The sequence below is a fragment of the Anoplopoma fimbria genome, chromosome 15 (genome assembly GCF_027596085.1).
Source record: "Anoplopoma fimbria isolate UVic2021 breed Golden Eagle Sablefish chromosome 15, Afim_UVic_2022, whole genome shotgun sequence".
NCBI lineage: Eukaryota > Metazoa > Chordata > Actinopteri > Perciformes > Anoplopomatidae > Anoplopoma > Anoplopoma fimbria.
Genome location: NC_072463.1, coordinates 14,497,195 through 14,516,036, shown reverse-complemented (window position 1 = coordinate 14,516,036; position 18,842 = coordinate 14,497,195). Strand labels below are relative to the sequence as shown.

At 42.3% G+C, this 18,842-nt stretch overlaps 2 protein-coding genes across 2 annotated transcripts in view; one reads left to right on the top strand and one right to left on the bottom strand.

Annotated features, from left to right (window-relative positions):
- LOC129103156 (CAP-Gly domain-containing linker protein 4-like) overlaps window positions 1-3,465 on the top strand; it is a 35,985-nt gene extending 32,520 nt beyond the window's left edge. Inside the window, exons 13-15 of the mRNA XM_054613460.1 lie at window positions 41-105; window positions 251-329; window positions 675-3,465. Of these exons, the coding sequence (XP_054469435.1) occupies window positions 41-105; window positions 251-329; window positions 675-1,041 (511 nt within the window). The 3' untranslated portion in view covers window positions 1,042-3,465. The remainder of the gene's footprint in view (window positions 1-40; window positions 106-250; window positions 330-674) is intronic.
- Window positions 3,466-10,433: 6,968 nt separating this feature from the next.
- alk (ALK receptor tyrosine kinase) overlaps window positions 10,434-18,842 on the bottom strand; it is a 367,814-nt gene continuing 359,405 nt past the window's right edge. The window contains 6 exon segments of the mRNA XM_054614353.1: window positions 10,434-11,228; window positions 11,231-11,258; window positions 11,261-11,770; window positions 12,551-12,641; window positions 13,482-13,616; window positions 13,885-13,986. Coding sequence (XP_054470328.1) covers window positions 10,621-11,228; window positions 11,231-11,258; window positions 11,261-11,770; window positions 12,551-12,641; window positions 13,482-13,616; window positions 13,885-13,986 — 1,474 coding nt within the window. The 3' untranslated portion in view covers window positions 10,434-10,620.

The window sequence follows — 18,842 nt, the reverse complement described above, 5'->3', positions numbered from 1 at the left end:
TCTGCCACGCTCATGTTTGTTTCTTCCTTTCTACTCACAGGATCCATGGATCTGTTGATTGCCTTTCAGAGCTCTCCTCCTCGCGCCTCAGTCATCCTTTCAGCGGTGAGGGTTACGCCTTCCTTGCAAGCTTTGACTGGGATGTATTTAAAAAAAAAAAAAGCCTTATTGCATTTTTTATGCTGTGAGTGCTTGTACATTCTTATGCAAGACTGTGTGGGAGTACTTGACCCTTGTGATTGCCGTGCAGGGACAATCCGTCGCAGTTTCAGCACATCGTCGGCCATTGCCACCCCCAAGGAGCCGAGCAGAAGAAGTCCTGTTTCCAGGTGTGGCTCTGTTTTCTCTCTCTCTCTTCTGCACAGCCCTCACATTCCACCCTCCCCAAGCTTTTCAGCTCCATCCTAAGCAGTGGCAGAATCAATACCGATAAGAAGCAGTGGTATTAGTCAGCAAAGGTTCCCTTTTTTTAAATGGCCCATGCATGACTGATAAGAATGAAAGAAAACAGGGATTTGAAGATCAATTTCTCAAACATCAAGCTTGCATCAATCTCCTACTTACTTCTGAGATATCCTCTCACACTGCATACCTTTACTCATAAATCTTTCTTGCTGTATTTCTTTTTTTCTGTGCTTCCACAATTCATCTCAAACAAAAACAAAACAAAAAAGAAGTCGCTCCAACCCTCACCGTCGGCGATGGAGCACCCTCAGCGGCGGTATCGGTGGTGTTCAAGGGAGCGCAACAGGGTCCAGTCCCACGCCCGGCTCTGACGGACAGGTCTGCCTCCACGTGGGCATGCAGGTCCTGCTCAGCAGCACAAATGACATGGCATTCATCCGTTACCTGGGCACAGCGGACTTCGCCTCGGGCCTTTGGCTGGGCCTGGAGCTCCGAAGCCCCAAGGGCAAGAACGATGGCTCCGTGGGCGGCCGCCGTTACTTCAGCTGCCGACCGGGCCACGGTGTGCTGGTCCGTCCCAGCCGGGTCACCTACCGGGGCATCAACGGTTCTCGCTTGGTGAATGAAAACAGCTAAGGACTGTAAGAATGTGGGAGGGACATTTGAGATGTTTTGACCTTCTGTCTGTGTTCAATTCTTTAAGTTCAAACTTATCATTCTTATTTGCATTGCGTATTATTTCTCATTCATATAGTAAGTACTCTGTACTCTATTAGAGTTGTCATGAGTTACAGTAATAAATCCACCTATTAATAGTTCAAATTTAAACTACTAGATTTATTGTTTGGAAAAATGTCGGAGGCAAAGAAAGCACTTTATAGAATAAACTTTAAAATCTTATTAAAACTTGTCTTGGCAGCATACAGGTGGAAAAAGGTCTTTAGATATAAGACACTGCACTACTTTAATCTGATTGCACTAAGAAACAATATCAATCAGTATGATAGATCAGAATATGATAAACTGGATGGTATGGATGTGCGCACTTGAAAAACTGTTTCTAATACCCAAAGCTAATTTTTATCACATCCAATAGAGATTTTTATCAGATAATTTAGGTGGTAATGTAGCCTCGCCCAAACCAAATGTGTGCATGTGATTGTGCGCGTCTGCGTGTGCATGTGTGTATTAATTAGCAGCACTTTGAAACGAGGAATGGATTGATTCTTCCAGGGTCGCCATACGGCTCTCAGTTAATTGAAATTGAGTCGAAACGGTATTTTCACTTTATGAATCAGCGTGAATTAAACAGGATTTAATGAAGCCGAGACCTCCGTCAACCTCGATCTAAATGCAACGATGTCAAGAGAAGTTGTTTCCGTCTACGTACATCAGTCTCTGCCACAGACGAATGAAACCTTAAGGACTCTGACTCACTGGATGTAGACTGGAAGTGTAAGCCTGCCATTGGCTGCCTGTTTCAGCCGGCATACTCCTCCCAGTCAGCTATCTGCTTTGCAAGGGGCACCGTCTGCTGCATCCCGTTCTTAGCCCCGCCCAAGACATTTGGGATTGGTTTTAAGAAAATACAAACAAGCCAGAGCAATGTTCAGCAGAAACCCTTTACCAGAACAATAATGTTTGGAGCCACAATCTTCTTACGCTGACACAGCACTAAAGAAGACAAGTCTGACTATACAAGACTCACCCTTTGCAGATAAATCTCCCATGGGCAGCAATTTCTCCTTTGGCTATGATTCTCTAGCACCAGACCACTAACTTAGTTGGTGCAGTGAAGTCATTTAGGTACAGAGTGTCTTAGATATCACATTGAAAGTTACCTGATTTAAATGCGTCATAATAAACCCGACCTGTTTCGGGAATGAGGATTTAAACCTCTTCTGACTGAGCATCAGACCTCCCTTTTTTTTTCAGTACAGTATGGTGTCATTGCATTTGTTGAAGACCACATATCAGAGCAGGGGTAATTGTATTCTTGACGCTTAATTAAAGCAGCTTGACACAGGAAATATGCAGTCATCCAGAAGATTCAAGGGTCTAGATTGTTATTTGATTAGAGCCGTCTGGGCAACTCAGCAGAGAGCAGGCCATCGATTGTGCATGTGGAAAACGGACCCACTATTCAGCAAAACACTCGGGTAGCATCCAATTAAGGCGTGTCGGCCACAACAAGAGGCGCAGAATCTCCAATGGACTTCTCTCATTGATCTGTCCTGTCAGGCCCCGGTTTGATTGAAAAGCAGCGGTGGTCAGAGCCCAAGGTTGTCTGAAATATCTGTCACAGAGCTAACAGATGAAATGAGTGCGCGTTTTCAAAAGTGCAGTCTTTCCAAATCCAACACTTCCTTCTTAAAAAAAAAAATAGCTTCTCATCTGCTTTCAGTCCATCTCCGTGATCATTTCTGAGGCATTTGTTAGCGTTCCACATTTCAAATCTCATCTTTAGATAAACTTCACTTACTTTGGTGTATCTGCAATCCCAATTGTATTACAGCGTGGGTGATTTCAAATTCTACTGATGGGTATGAAAGCCTTTTGGCACTGTGGTCTTGTGGGTAATAGATTTGTTTTCCATAAAATCCCTGAGATGTATATTTGAAGTATGAGTGTGTGAGAAAGGGAATTGGTCTGAAGTGAAGTGTTGTGGAAAATAACATAATTTGTAAAAACGGCAAATAAAAGATTCTATTCTAATTTGACCTCTTATCACCACGATTCTCTATTTCTTCTTTTGCTCCGTGCCTTGATCGAGTGTTGCTGCACTAATGAAAAACAGGTTTTCTTGACTTCCTTGGACTGTTCATAAAGTGCAGAGGAGTGTTGCCTTCAGGGAATGACAATGAAATAGCACAAGCACTCTGAAATGGTTACATGTCTGTTCACTTACCATCTGATTCCACTGGGCCTCATCCCAGCCAAAGCTTTAAGAAAAAAAAAAAGAAAAAAGGCTGCTGCTGGAGTGGCTTTGTTTGCTTACCGCCAGCCTGGGCGCACAAATTCAGGGTTGAGTGTGGCTGACATACTCTATTATGCCATGATTGTGGAATAAATGGATGTTTTGAAAGGTTGCTTTTAAATTGTTTTCTATGCTTATTGTTACTCATTTTTTTTAGCCCAAACAGGAGAAAGCTAACCGAGGGAAAGGATCCAGTGAAGCAGCGTTTGTCCAAAGCAGAGATTTATTCAGAGGTGAGAACTAAATGGAACACCAAACATCAAAGCAACACCAAAAAATATTAAAATAAAGAAACCAATCCAGCAGTAATATCAGACATGAAAAAGTAACAAAGTTGAAGCAGCACCATTCATAATGTTGCTGATCAGTACATCCCTAATCTAAATACCATAACGATGACCACACACTAAGAACCAGGAGCTGCCTTTAGGAAATTATGCGTTATAATTCAAATGCCTTTTATTTTTTATTTTAGCACACCCTATCAGTAAAACAACAAGATAGATGACCACATTTACATTAACTCACTCTTTATTCTTCTAGATCACTCATACTTTTTTCCTACTTGTAAATTATAATCGTCCTGTCTTATTTGAAGCAGATTGTAAAGTTGAGCGTACCGTTTACAGCTGATGAAATAGCTTATGGACAGAGTGGGGACCGTTGTAGAGCATTCTCCAGAATGAACTTACTTAGTGATGTTTGTTCGCACTTTGACTCTTACAATTTGTTCAACTTTGGTTGGTCAAAAGTGGAACTCTGGAATAAATAGACCTAATATAAAGACTGCCAGGGAGAAGGTATTGCATGTGGCCCTGAAGAGATTCAAGCAAGGGGCAGGGCGGAGGCAGGGCTATTTGTACGTTAATGTCGTATCATGTCATACGATAAAATAGTGTTGGGTACGTCAACATCCAAATCAAAATTTCGTTTGGGAAATTTTTCTGAAAGCTCGAATATGGAAGTGCCTGACTTTGGCTATGGATGCCATCCATTAGCCAAAGACTGTTGTTCAATGTAATGTAAACCTAATTTATTGCATATAGTGTTACATCATCAACACACTATGATAATCTTCATATGCCCAACTCTAATCATACAACCGTCTTGACATGAACGCTCGCAAGTTGTCAACATGGGATCCCTCCCATGTGATGTGAAAGTAGAACATGCCCAGTTTGATCACAGCAGTGGAGGAGAACTGCCGACCTTGCACCTGAACCCAACCAGCATGCCTGCTGCTGAGCAGGGAGGGCACTGCTGATCCCTTTGTGCTTATGGAACAGTGGATCAACTCTCATTCCTGCAGTGATGCTGAAGGGGTCATTGTTTGACCCCTCCCATGTGCCATGCGAGTACCAGCTACTGTCAATCTGGGAGAGGTTTAGATCACCATGTTGTCGATTAGATAGTTCTAAGAACTATTTTATCCCTACAGTACTTTAATAAATACTTTAAGCAGTTGAAGATCCCATAGGGATGTTATTGAGATGGAAACAAACAAAGAGTTTTCTTTTTGCTTATTTATAGACTATTGACTATTTTTCCAGTACATTTTCTCTCATAGATTTTTATCTATTCTAGCATCAGTGTATGTTTTTTTTATTACGAACTATGACAACTTGTGGCTGGTATTGTTTTCACCTTGTTAATCTGTGTGTCATTTGGTCGTCATGGCAAAACGTGTTTGTGGAGACTCCTGCTGTAGAAGGAACTACCACAGACACAGCTTTGAGTTCTTTGCCAGGTGTTTTTATGTCTGAGGACAGATTTTGTCACAGCGATAGCATCACAATCGTGCAATATGCCCTCAAGAAACTTTACAGGTGTGTGGTTTTAGATCATAATGAAGGCAGAGTTGGAAGTTGGGTGTGGTGGGAGCAAGAGGGGTAGAAAGGGGCCCAATTTGGTGTCGCGTCTTGCGTGATCACGTCACAAGATGGTCTCTAGTTAAGTTCTTGGATTTTTCTTGTTTACTGCAGCTGTCTTACCCTTGTATTTAACGTATGTGGAATGAGTGGATGGTCATGTTTGGTATTGAGGGTCAGCACTTCAAAGTCCGCTGTAGTCGTGTTGGTAAGTGATTGGTTCCCCCATCAGGGTTAGGGAGCCAGTTGTTGCCAAAAGATTAAAAAAAACTATCTTGAGCTCATTAAGTTTTGATTCAACAATTGTCTCTTGTGTTTTAGGTTATCTGTTGTTAAGTTAAAGATGGAAGCTGAAGACTTGGTAGCATACAGCTATTTAACTTTTATTGCTAGTAGTGTGAGTGCTTATCTATGTGATTTGCATATGTTAATTGAGACACTGAAAGCAGCTTGCAGGGAGCTCCAGTGGATGAGCTTCTGAATTTAGCATCACTGCATGGTGAAATCATAGCAGGACAAAGGCCATGTTTTTGGAATAATGGATCGGCTTCCCTGTGACTCAACATTTTGCTGTTTGACTCCCAAACCCCTATATCTTTTATTAAAAATGGTTTGTTATCAGAAGTATTAAATGATCTGAAGGCAAAAGCTGAAACATACTGCATCGCAGTTTGGGAAGTGCTTAGTTGCACCATCAGCACTTTGTACTTCCGATCCCTGATGGGATATAAATGATCTGAGACCATGTAGAAAGACTCCAGTCTGCTTTTTAACATGATTGAGAGCAGCACTGGCACAGCCGGCACCCAAGGAATACAGTTTGCTATCGCTAGCAAATCCATACTGGCAGCTGCACAAGCCTCTGCATGTAGACATGTTTACAATGCCGGGATAATCCTGCTGGGGTCTCCATTCACCCTGTCAGGGCTTATGTGCAATAATGACCAGCTCACTGTACATAATCCTCCTTATTACACAACTACTTTACCAAAGTGAGCTGTAATGGATTGACACTAAATATTGATTTAAAATGATTTCATTACTAAAGCTCAGTTCAAAGCTTCTCCCACTTATTAGCAAGATCCCAAACATGCATGTAGTGCCTGTAACGGAAATGCTCAAATCTACACAAACACTACATGTTTGGATGCTTACAGCCTCTAATCCAGGGGTCTGAAACTCAAATTGCCAGGGGGCCACTGGCCAGATCGTTCTCTCCTATGGTGAAATTTTTTTAACTCCAATCGTTCTAGTCTGTTTTTAGTGCAACTTGAGACATTCATTTTGGAGAGCAGTAGCTTTCCTCCTGCAGATTAGAATGGAAGCCGTTGCATTAAACTCCACAAAAAAAGATTGTCCACCTCTTATAAAGATGTGCCCCGGCAGTCTGATGGTTAAGGCATCACATGACAGTAATACCCCTGTTCCATCCCAGCAGGGAGACCTTTGTTCATGTACGTCTCTCTCAACGTTTCCTGCTGTTGACGACTGTTAAATCTATTTGTATTTCTCAACCTTTTTTCTTAGTTTTAGATATACATTTTGGTTGAAATGTGCTTCAGGTTAGTTTGAAACCCCTGCTGCTCATAATAATCGCAAATTTGAGTTTAAAGAATAAATAAGAGGCTAACTGATCATATTTTAACTGACTGTATTCTCTTGCTTCCGGATAAAAAGGAATAGCATATTTTAGCCAGTTCATTTAATTAAAATTAGTTTTTGACAGTTGTAACATTAAACAGTACGCTAATTTGAAGACCAAAAAGGACGTCATCAGTCACATGGACTGTGTTGGAAATCCCAGACGCAATGCAATGTGGGGCAGTTGAGTGTGTGCAGTAAGCTCACGTCTCATATTCAGAAATTATTGCTAATGTTGTATGCTTCCGGGCATTTCTTCTGTACCCGAAATCAACATACTATAAAATGTAAATGCACTGAATACTTAATTTTACGTGGTATATGAATTGTCTGTTGGCATGTGATTTTGAACACAGCCATGGCATTCCTCATGCATCTAACTAAATTCCAACATTGCTCCTCACAGTAGTGAAACATGCTTCGGTATCATTCGCCCATCTGTAGTCAGACTGAATGTCTGTGAAAACCAGTCTGGCATCTTTATAAGCGCTGTTACATTTTCTCATGGATGTCTATAGAGACTTGTCCTCATCTCACCCTTTTGTTCCCCCATTTTGCAGCTTTCTTTTTCTCTCTCAAAGAAATCGATCACAACAGTAATTTTTAAATACATTTTTTTTTATCATGTTTGTTCTGTCTGTTAGGTTTTTACTATGCCATACTCTCGTTTCTATTACAGATTGCTATTTCTTACCTCATTTCTGTAAGGGGAAGAGTCAAGGGTAGTAAAACACATAATATTAAAAAGAAAAACTATGGCTATAATACATCAAATTTGCAGTGGAGCACGGCAGGGTAGCTAACATTGGCATCTCAAAAATAATTTAATCTGCCACATACAGCTAGCTAAAAGGAGAATACATTTAAAAACACCACTGTAACATCAGGGGACAGGAAGACATGTTAGGTCCCTTATTATGTAAAGAGAACAAAAATATAGGCTTCAGTGAACAAATGGTGTTGGTCATCTCTAAATTAGAGTGTAAAATCAGGAGGACTACAATCATCCTGATTAGTCAAGTCACATTATCTCATTCGTTACTCAAATATAGCCTAACAAAATGGGTTATTTTGGCACAAGAGGGATTTGCCAAATAATATACTTTAGAAACGTAATGGTGTGAATGAGGCAATTTGAGGATGTCAGGGAGACTCAGGCTTTTGTGTCCTCTTAAAGTATTTGTCTGCTGAGCTTAAATGGGGTTTTGTGTGGAGGCAGATGGACCTCGATGATAAACTGAAACTTTACTGATCTGTTAAACCACGAGGTATAATATAACATTGGCTTCATGATACCTCTAGTTAAATTGGTGCACAAAAGAATCATTGTTTTAATGAGCCTTACCTCTCGAATCTGTTAGTGCCAGCTTTTACCACTTTGTGTCAACAATCATTTGTGCTGCCAATAACTTTCAACACTACCGCCGTCAAAGTACAAGTCCTAAAGTAATAGAGACGTGGCATATAAAGATTTGATCTTGCATTTTACAGCCGTATTTCCATGCTATTATGTTACAATTTTAAGATGAACTTGACTAATGTTAGCAGTTACGGGATGTTTGATGGGTGTTTTTTAAAATGTAATCACTGAATTATAATGTCCTATTTCAATTAATCTAATTAACTTGGCCCCAATCCCAAAGAGTTCAGTAGTCAGACGAATGCAAAGAGGTTATTATATAGTAATTTATTAATTTTGGCAAATGTCTTCTGAAGGGCAATTTACAGCTTTAACCAGAGCCATAGTACAATACTTTATAATTACAACATTTACAGGTGCAGTTCAGGTTTTCTTTTTACATCAAACAATGGAGTTGAGCTGTGAGGGGGGGGGGCGACACAGAATTAATGCATTTAACACACTGGAGACGAAGCAAAATAGTTTTCATAGGCCAGTATTTAACTCGCTCATGGATTTGGCCCACAGAAATGCATTTGTCTTAAGTCACTGAGCGTCATGGCAGCTCGTCGTCGCCGTACAGCAGAAAACACTGACAGGATTGCCAAATAGTCAAGCGAAAGCATCAAAAATAAAGTGACACACGTCATCATCATTCAACCTAAATATCAACGCCGCCCACTCATGCCGCTGTCCGATAGATAAAACCTGCAACTGTCCTTTTAAAGTGGAAAAAAAAACCAGACGTTAAACACTGACTTGTTTGAAAATGAGCGGATTCAGCTTTCATTGACATGTTGAGTAGAAGCAGTTTGCATTCAAACTCACTCAGACTCATTTGTATTCCACAACAGTCATCCTATAATAGAAAAGATAAAATATGCAAATTTAGGAATGTAGAGTGCTTTGAGATGGCATTTTGAAGGTTAAGATTGATTCAGCAATATCCACGATGTTTCTATATCCAGACAAAAAGAGGAAACTGTGTTTTTTTTGTTTTTTTTTTAAACAAGAAATTAATTGATAAAAGGTTACTGAAAAAGCCATAAGAAAAGAAAAGCCTCAACTTCACTGTCACATAGCACTCTTTCAACAGAATGGAGTTGTGAACAAAAGGAGGGTCCACAGAGCAGCGTATTCAAAAGTACCAGGGGCAACCACTTATTACAAATCTTTTGCAATAGTGAAAAGTTGAACGCTTAAATGTATCAGTATCGTGTTCAATCTGTTATATTCTTCTGTCAAATAATCTCCCCAACCTGCATCAGTGCTCTACTCATCCAACTATTCCACCTTAAAGGACACAACTCATTTCCTGTATCAGTGTTGTGACAAAACATTGAGGATATTTCGTGTTGGTCATTTCTGTAAGGAGATTGTTCAATCGCTCCTTTCTTTATTACCAAAAACAAATTAATTCAGCTTAAAAACAAACAAAAAAAACTAAAGTGTAAACCAGTTGATGTGAAATGAATTTGTTTGGATCTGAAGAAGCATGTTCATGAATAATTTAGAGCCACATCCAAATAATAAATAAACAAATGAATAAATAAACAAGCAGGCAAGCAAACATCAACAAACACATTTTTCCCAGTATTTTTTCCTGTTTTTTTTTGTATAAATGTCTCTGGCAATCCAGTGTAATATTCTTGAAAAATAAGTCTGATACAAGTTATTGAGCACACTGTTGTTTTCCAAAAGGATGTGGATAAGGAACAGTGTGAGGGCTCTGCAGTAGAACTGACACATGTGGCCTTCGGCTGTACACAACTTTTTCAGTTGCAACAGTCAAAGTGGTCACCAAAGTTTGTGACTGAAGTTTGGCAAAATATAAGGATTCAAATCCTCCTAATAGTCCAGAGACATCCTCTGCTGTCAATGAACACATGGCAAATGTCCTCGCCCCTGGTCACGAGCAGATGGAAAGGTGTCCTCACATCCCCCTGTGCCATAAACTCTATCTGAATCGGTTTCACTCATGTGATCCCTCCAGCAATGAAAAAATACATTTTTTTAAACTCTTTAAACCAGGCTTTCCTCTACATTTGTCCTCCAGAAGCTTTTTTTTTTTTAGTTTTGTGATGTGCTTTAGCATCCATTGGGGATTCTTAACACACCTCCAGGGTTCTCATGGGAAAAGCCTGATGGACTCATTCAGCTCAGTTACAGTGAGAACTGGAGGGTGAAACCAAAATGGTGGGACGGTAGGGGTGGTGTAAAACAGTCTCTGTCCTGACGCAGTGTTTCCTCACATGTGTCCTGAACACGCAGTCTCCAAAGACCATGCCCGAGAAAGAAAAAAAAAAAGACCAGCAATACAGGCATTAGGGCTAAAGCACGGTGGCGTTGTGGCCCTCCATCCTGGGCAGCCTGGGGTCCTGTACGGTCCCCATGGTGACTAGCAGTGGACGGCTGTCCTCGGACAAACCCGACCGACCCAGGGACACTGAGGTGGGAATGGAGACCCCCCTCTGGTGGGCTGCTGAGGAGGGCATGGAGATGCCCTGCTGTGGCTGAGGGGCCGGAGGAGGGGGGTTGGGGTTACCGTGAGCGGCCTCCAGGGTCAGGCCCTGCTCCTGGTAGCCGTAGCCGATGTTCCCACAGGGGAACCGTCTCAGTCTGTAGAGGGGAACAGGGGGCAAGGTGGCGGAATCTAAAAGCAGAGGCGACTGGGCAGCAGGAGGTGGCGGTGGGGGTAACAGAGGTCTGCAAAGACCCTGCTGCTGCTGCTGCTGATGGTGCAGCAGCTGGAGTTGGTGCTGTTGCTGGAGCTGATGCTGCTGCTGGAGCTGCTGCTGCTGCTGCTGCTGGAGCTGCTGTTGGTACTGCTTGTGCTGGTGCTGGAGACCCAGCGCCCCCGCCACCTCGGCCACAGTCCGGCCCACATGCTCCTGCCCCTCGCCAGGCACCCTGCCACTGCTCCCGCCCGCTCCCCCCCCCCTCCCTGCCTCTGCTGCTGCTGCTGTGCTGCTGCTGCTGCTGCTTCCTCTGCTGCAGGAACCACGAGCCGTATGTTGGGTTCCAGAGACTGGTGCTCTTCCCGTTGTGGCCCTCCTTGTCTGGCGCGTGGCCCTGGGTGAACGCCAGGTTGATGTGGCCCCCCTCAGGGCTGGGCTGAGTGGCGACGTGAGATCCCTTGGCAGTGAGTGTGGAGTTGGCTGTGGAGGTGACTGTGTTAGTGGTTGTCATGGTGATGGAGGTCTGCGTGTGAGGCTGCTGGTGCTGGTGGAGGTACGGCTGGGACTGGGCCGACGTCTGTGCTTTGGCCTCGGATGCTGTGCTGGTCTCGACCGTGTGCTCCCCACCTCTCCGGCTGTCCTCAGTAGGATAGGATGGGGGTGGAACCTCCCCATCAGGCACCTGGGCATTCACCTGCACGGTTGGAGCTGAGGGGTCATCAGGGCGCATGGGTACTCGCTCCTCCTCTTCGGGGATGGGTCCATACTCTATAGGCAGGGGCATGGTCACCACATCAGGGTCCTGAAAAGGGGGTGGACCATCAAGAGATCAGAGTTGTATTTATCCATTCATATTAGAAATTAAATTAAATACGCAATTTTTGGGGAATTGCAGGCGCCACAATTTTAATCACAAAACTTTATTCATAAATAAGCTACAACTGTCAGGTGAAATTATTTAGTCAGCTGTAGCTTATCATATATATTCTGTGAGCTGATCAAAATACAACATTAAACTATTAGCTGTCTGGATAAATATTCTTCTTCATGTCTTGATCTGTAATATATATGCTTGATCAAATATGGTAAGATTCATCTCTCTGTATAATATTGATGTTTCTCAAAAGAAAAAAGAAATCTAGCATTGTCAACTATGTCATTAGGGGTTGTCAGTCATAAAATCTAAACTGATAGTCTTCATAGGTGCACCTTGAAAGCTGTTATAATCTCACTTAGGAAGTCATTTTATATAGTTCATAATATCTTACACAATGTGAGCAAATATGTTTTTATCAATAGAAAACTACATTTTGTGGCTTACCTGTTTAGTAAAAAAAACTGAACTCTGGAACAACAACAACAAGCATCATTCTAACAGTTTTTTTCATGCAGAATCAAGTTGTGATTACGCATAATACAACCGTATCTTGTGTTATCCTTTAAAGACAACCAGTACAGGGTTGGAGTTTTATTTATAGAAAATAATCACAATACAAATCAAGCAATATTACGTATTTGTTTCCCACAAATTGCTCGGGCTTAGTTCATGTTTGAATTGTAGCAGGATCCTCTCTTTAGTTACCTGTAAGCAGTAGTCAATTCTCTCCAGGATTGTTGAGAAGTTGGGCCTGTCTTCAGGCTGATGCTGCCAACTCTGAGTCATAATACGGTACCTATGGATGGGTAGACACACATGAGCTGAAAATACATTATGAAAACATTTTCTGCAGCTCCAAAAACAAAGGCTGACCTGAACTACTCTCTTGACAAAATATTCGTAATAATTGGCTCCCCCCCAGTTTGAGTGATTGTGTTAAATGGGTGATGCAGAGAAGAGGAGAAAGTTAACAGTGAAGTTAAATCTTGAGATGCGGTTTTTAATTGGAGATGATTCCAATTGTAGCTACCGCTTTTATAATCAGTGTGTCTTGTGGTGAGACTGTTTCGCAACTTCAAATTGAACACCACAGGGCAATGCTTATCTTATTTTTTGCAAAGAAATACGCGGGACGCAAAATGAGATGAGTAAGCTGCAAAGCCGTGGCCAACAGGTGTGAAAATGTGCCTGTGCCTCTGCCCATATATGTTTTATAATAGAGTTGGCATGAGAGGCAGTGAGTGAGAAATACAGCGTTATATGGAAATGGTTTTTAAGCTTTCTATCAGCCTCCCACGACTTCTTCCAAATTGGGAGGAACATGAAAGAAAACTGTTGATGTGGTTTCCATATTGAAAGCAGTGAGCGCCATCGCCCATAACACTCTCTGACGCCTTCTAGGTCACAACTCCTTTACGTTTCAATGTCAGCTATTCATCAGACTTTCATCTCTGCCTTTGTGTTTTTGTTTTTTTATGCTGCCTATGTGTATACTGTGTATGCATCACATGCATCTGAGCATATTTTCTATGTTATGGAGAAGCTTAATTAGACCTCATGGGATCACATTTTTGTTGCTCGTGGTCGTGTTGAGCATATGAATGCATTCGGCATCCGTGTGCGGATCTGCACTTACACCGGCCCAGGGCAGTTTTTCGGTGGGTCCATTCTTCCACCGTTGGTTACGAACTCCAGCACTTCCTGGTTACTGCGACTCGGATACGGCATGTAGCCTAATGAGAAGATCTCCCACAGCAGAACCCCAAATGACCTGCAGATGATGAGAGAGGACAGATTAGTTACAGGGAGAGAAAAGACGGAGGGCAAGACTAAGGACAACCGGGCCATAAATTCTAAAAGCACCATCGGAGCTGAAGCTGTGAAGGATGAGGGCAGAGGACGAGGATGAGATAGGGACTAGACGAGGAATGCAAAGGAAAGATAACACATTGGAATGTCTGAGTGTGAGATATGGGAGGTGAAATCACAGCGAGGGTGAACTAAGTTATCACTGAGGCCTGTTGAATAGGGATTCTCACCACGTGTCTGTTTTAGATGTGAAGATGCCCTCCATGAAGGCTTCTGGTGGCATCCACTTCACTGGCAGCATGGCGCGCCCACCCTTCCTGTAATAGCTTGCCCTGCAAACACAGACACACATTTTGAATAGTACAATGCTTGATGACTAACCATGTGTGTAATAGTGCTGAAGTTTTTTGTTTGCCCACTAATAATTAGAAAAAAAAGGGGGAAAATTGCTAAATCAAAGCTGGCAGTTGTAGTTTGCAGCACCGTCACCATGGCAACACCACTGCCCTCAAAAGCAGAGGGTAAAAAAAGAATATATATCTGACATCCAGCAATTAAATCACAGCTTGTCAGCGGCTGTATCAGCACCCTGATCCAATCGCATTTCAGCTTCCTAACGCGTTGGTGTGAGAGACCCTTTAAGAACTCCTTATCTTTGCAGAAAGGGAAGACGGAGATTTTTTTTTCCCAGTCCAAGAATTCAATGCCGTCTTGCGCTTTGCGTTGTTAAAAAGAAATAATCTGATGTGTGCTCTATCTGATCGTTGATGCTGATGGAGGTCACCTCGCACTGCTCCTGGCACACAGCGAGGACAGACATGAGCTGGGCACCGCTCGGCTCCCCATCCATCAGGGAAAATGGACACACAGAAAAATGGACACACATCAAGCTTCGAGTTAAGCGGTGTCAGCTGCGTTTGGCTGGGAGGAAGCCTCATTTGGCATCGTTTGCTGCTGCAGAGGAGTAAATCTGTTCACCCCAAGTGATTTTGTCATAAAAGTGACACTTTTTTCTCCCTAAGCAGTTGTTTGCAAACATGGCAAGTGCTTCATAACAAATAGGACTCATATAATAGCCTATACACACAGGTTTGTCACTGGAAGGTTGCCAGTTCAAATCCCTGGGCCTTTTGGGAAAGAAGTAGCAGTAACAGTCTTTTTCTCTCCGCCTTCAAAAACTCAACTAGAAGCACCAACGGCTGCACATGGCTGCACAGGAATAAGGAGTGTAATTACAGTGGGCAGCTCCCAGGTGTGAATGTGAAGCAGGATGAGAAAAGAGCATTATGCTCAGTCGGCGTTCCCTGGACGAATAAAAGCTAAAAAAACAAACCAAAAAAAACAGAAAAGAAAAGAATGGCCAACACATCAAAAACAGGGCGGCAAAGAAAACAACAGCTTGGGTAAAATATAGGACAACAAGCAGAAAAAAAAGATTGTGGTTTTGGCAGCTTGAGCTCCTCAGTTATGGCTTCCAAAGCCTATGGGCTTGGGCTGCATGACCCATCACATTTTGTCATTAGCTCGGTTTTTACTTTAGGAGGATTTCAAGCTGTGCTTCTGCTCACCAGGGGCAAAATGACTGAACTACCGTTAAAAAGTCAGAGCTATGCATGACTTAAAAGTAATCTGTAAAATTGAGTCCATAAATAATACACAACTAGGATAGGAACGCCAGGATGCTAAAACAGATGTGGCCGAGCCTCAGCTAATTAACTGATATAGGTGGAGCTATCATCGTTTAATAACAAAATAAGCCTAATTTGATATGTTTGTTGCTTGCTTGCGATCTATTAGGTGTGATATTTACAATAATGGAAATGCAAGTTTAAAGGTTCAAAGAGACAGAATTTTCCACAGGATCAACTCAAGGCAAATATCAAGAGCTACAGCTGTGTGGCTTCAGGGGAGCAGTGAGTAGAGATGATTATAGATGGTATGCGGTCAAGCTAGTATAGCTAAAAGGAAAGTATATATACTTAGCAAAGTATTGGCATAAGAAGTTGGCCTTGAAGAAAATTACACATATTCATTGAAGCCGAGAAAACAATCACTAGTTGAGCTTGTTTGCTTCACAGATTAGCTGGGAACTACCGCAGGGCAGTCACACAGAATCCCGCCCCAACGCCTTAATCTATCACTTAGAATTACACGATCAATTCAATGATGGGAATCAATTACCTCCTCCTTGTTTAGGCCTACTATTACAGGATTGGATCCTGCCATTATTGTGTGCCCCGAATACCAGTATCCCTCGAATTTTCCTGTCTGTCCTGATAAAGCAAATAGTGACGGGAAGCGGACTGCAGATAAGATTAGATCAAACAGCCGTGGCAGTGGGCTCTTAGTGGATCTGGCTTTTGTTGCTCTGAAAAGGCTTATTTCAGTGATACGGATTTCACAAAAACAGACCACAATCTCTAGTGACATATTGTGCATTGTCATTTTCAGATTAATCTTTTGGGTTTCTACTCAAACATTTTTACATGTTTTAATGTTCAAAAACATATCGTCTCTCGTACTGTCCGTCTAAATACACCTGTACTAACCCCTCCGTCTGGAACGCTCCTTTTAGCACCTGTCTCTTAACGACCCCCTCCTGAAAAAGCCCAGTCTGCTCTGATTGGCTTGCAAGAAGAATATGGCGCATCTTTGCAAAGCTAGTTCTCAAGTTGTGTTCCAAATTGAAAACATTCTAATTTACTTTTAGCAATTACAACGCTTGTACTGTTGCATGCAGTACGCATTCAATTGTGACATGCTACTTTGTCATAACATAGCACATTGAGCTTTGACCCTCCTAACTGCTGCGCACAGGATTGTGGGTCAGAATAGCCAGAAAAGCATGTTGGCTATATAAAAATAAGCCTGCCTGTGACATTGGAAGCGGGGCCACAATCTGAAAGGCTTGTTTAATCACGTTTCCTGATCTAGACAGCCAACAAAAAAACGACTGGATTCTCTTTTTGGTTTGCACAAACGCTGAAAAAGTGAGATTCTCATGATATGTCCCCCAGATTACCAGTTGACATGACGCCTGTTTACACTGCGTTATCTGCCTATTAGAAAATGCTGGAATATTTTGAAAAGATTGAGGGATGGTGAAATATAGAGGATTAGACTGATAATCCCCCTATCAGTGTATCGGCCTCTTTTTCATTTTTTTTAGCATGGGGTATATATGGACATATTTATTACTCCTGCTAACAACACCAACTCAGACTGAAAGCTGAGCTTCAGATTAGGGAGTCTTAAATACAGTCCCCATAATCTGTAGCAGGAATAGAGGTGTTCTACGTGTGTGTGTGTGTGTGTGTGTGTGTGTGTGTGTGTGTGTGTGTGTGTGTGTGTGTGTGTGTGTGTGTGTGTGTGTGTGTGTGTGTGTGTGTGTGTGTGTGTGTGTGTGTGTGTGTGTGTGTGTGTGTGTGTGTGTGTGTGTGTGTGTGTGTGTGTGTGTGTGTGTTTTTCTTGTGTGAGCAGATAGAGAAGCATTAGAGGCAGAAACTAATAGTAGGAGACAGAGCAGGCTTTGTTGAACGGAGGGTGAGATAGAAAACATGCACCGGCAAGGACACATTATGGAGCCTGTTTTTGTCTGTTCATTGAGGTGAATGTTTTTGTTCTAACTTTACTGTGTGAATATGTGCACACCAGGCTGGCATTAATAAATAAAACCTAAAGTCATGCTTTGTTGTTTATAGTTCCTTTGAGGATATGGTCACTTGATGCAACTCTTTTCTCAAAGCCCAGTGAATTTCTCTTCATAGTGGCAGCTGTTTACCTCAGGATGATGACTCACCGCCAGCTTTTGTTTACCCAGCTCTTTATTTACCGCCGCATCACCGATGTGCAAGCATGCGTGTGAGGCTTTATGAGGGAATTTGTGCGCGAGAGAGGGAGTCCGTGGGATACCACGTGCATGTCTGCCTGTGGTTCTGCTCCCAGAATATAAAAAGATGACATTAAGCTGTGTCCTGGTCCCTCACTGTGACGCTCGTCCCCTACGACGGCCTCAAAACAAATCCTGTGTCCCACATCACATAGCAGGAGGGCCACATCATGAAACAGCAGAAATAACACACACCGACGGCGTCGCGCACCAAACAACCAGCCCTCCCTATCACAATAGTAACAACGATAATAAAAGAAAAGTCCCGGCACCACGTCTCCAGGCTGAGAGATGAAAGGAAAATCGCATCCAGGCACCTGGAAAACTGACATCAGCAATTAAATCAAGCGCTCCTAATGCTGCTCCCCAGCCGTATTGCACAACAGCCCTTTCCGGATGCTCTGAGAGTGACTTTGCTCTCGTGTGACTTTCCGTTGGATGATTCGAAAGTGCTGCGTTGACACAGCTCGATGTTGTGACATATATTCCCTGCTCTTATTTCTTACCAGATGAAAGGGCTTGGGAGATTTCCCTGCTGGATTGTGCATTCATTTAAACGGTGTCATGTTAAATTGTGGTAGCTATATTATAAAGTTTGAGCTAAGACTATGAGACGCCGTCGGGCCTACAGATGAGCTGATGTAGTTGAAAAGAAGGAATCAGTATGGCATTGTGATGGAGAACAGAAACACGTTCAGAGCTGGGATCCAACATTTACCAGATTAAAAGTCTTCATGATTAGTTCCCTGGACTTTACAATCACATGCAGAGAACTGAGCTGGTCCTTTACTGAAATAGATTAAATCCGATTGATGTTCTTTCTTATATATTGTATGTTTTATGTCTATGCAGTCTATATGCCCTAAGGGGAATAAGGAGGAACTATATCTAACATTGCTCTCTCTGAACTGTGTTTTCTCACTACTGTTTAGGGAAACAGGCTGGGATATTTCTGTCTGTTCAGGCAAAATATTGTAAGGCCCATTAGGTGTTGATATATCAGCGCAACACAATAAAGATAATACATCCTGGGTATTTATTCAGTGTAAATGTTGAATAAAATTTTTTTGATTCTGAAATATACCTTTAAATGTTAAGTTCAAATACAACTGCCATAGTTCAGCCCATAGAACCCATCAGCCCATCTAGTGAGCATGCACTAGATGTTCCTACACATATTTGTTTTTCAAAGATACATTTTCTTTCTTATTTCACAGTTTGATGTGAGCTCACTTGGTTCTAAACCCCCTTTAGACCTTATTTAGACTCAGGCCATCTAGCCTGCTGTCTTACATCAGT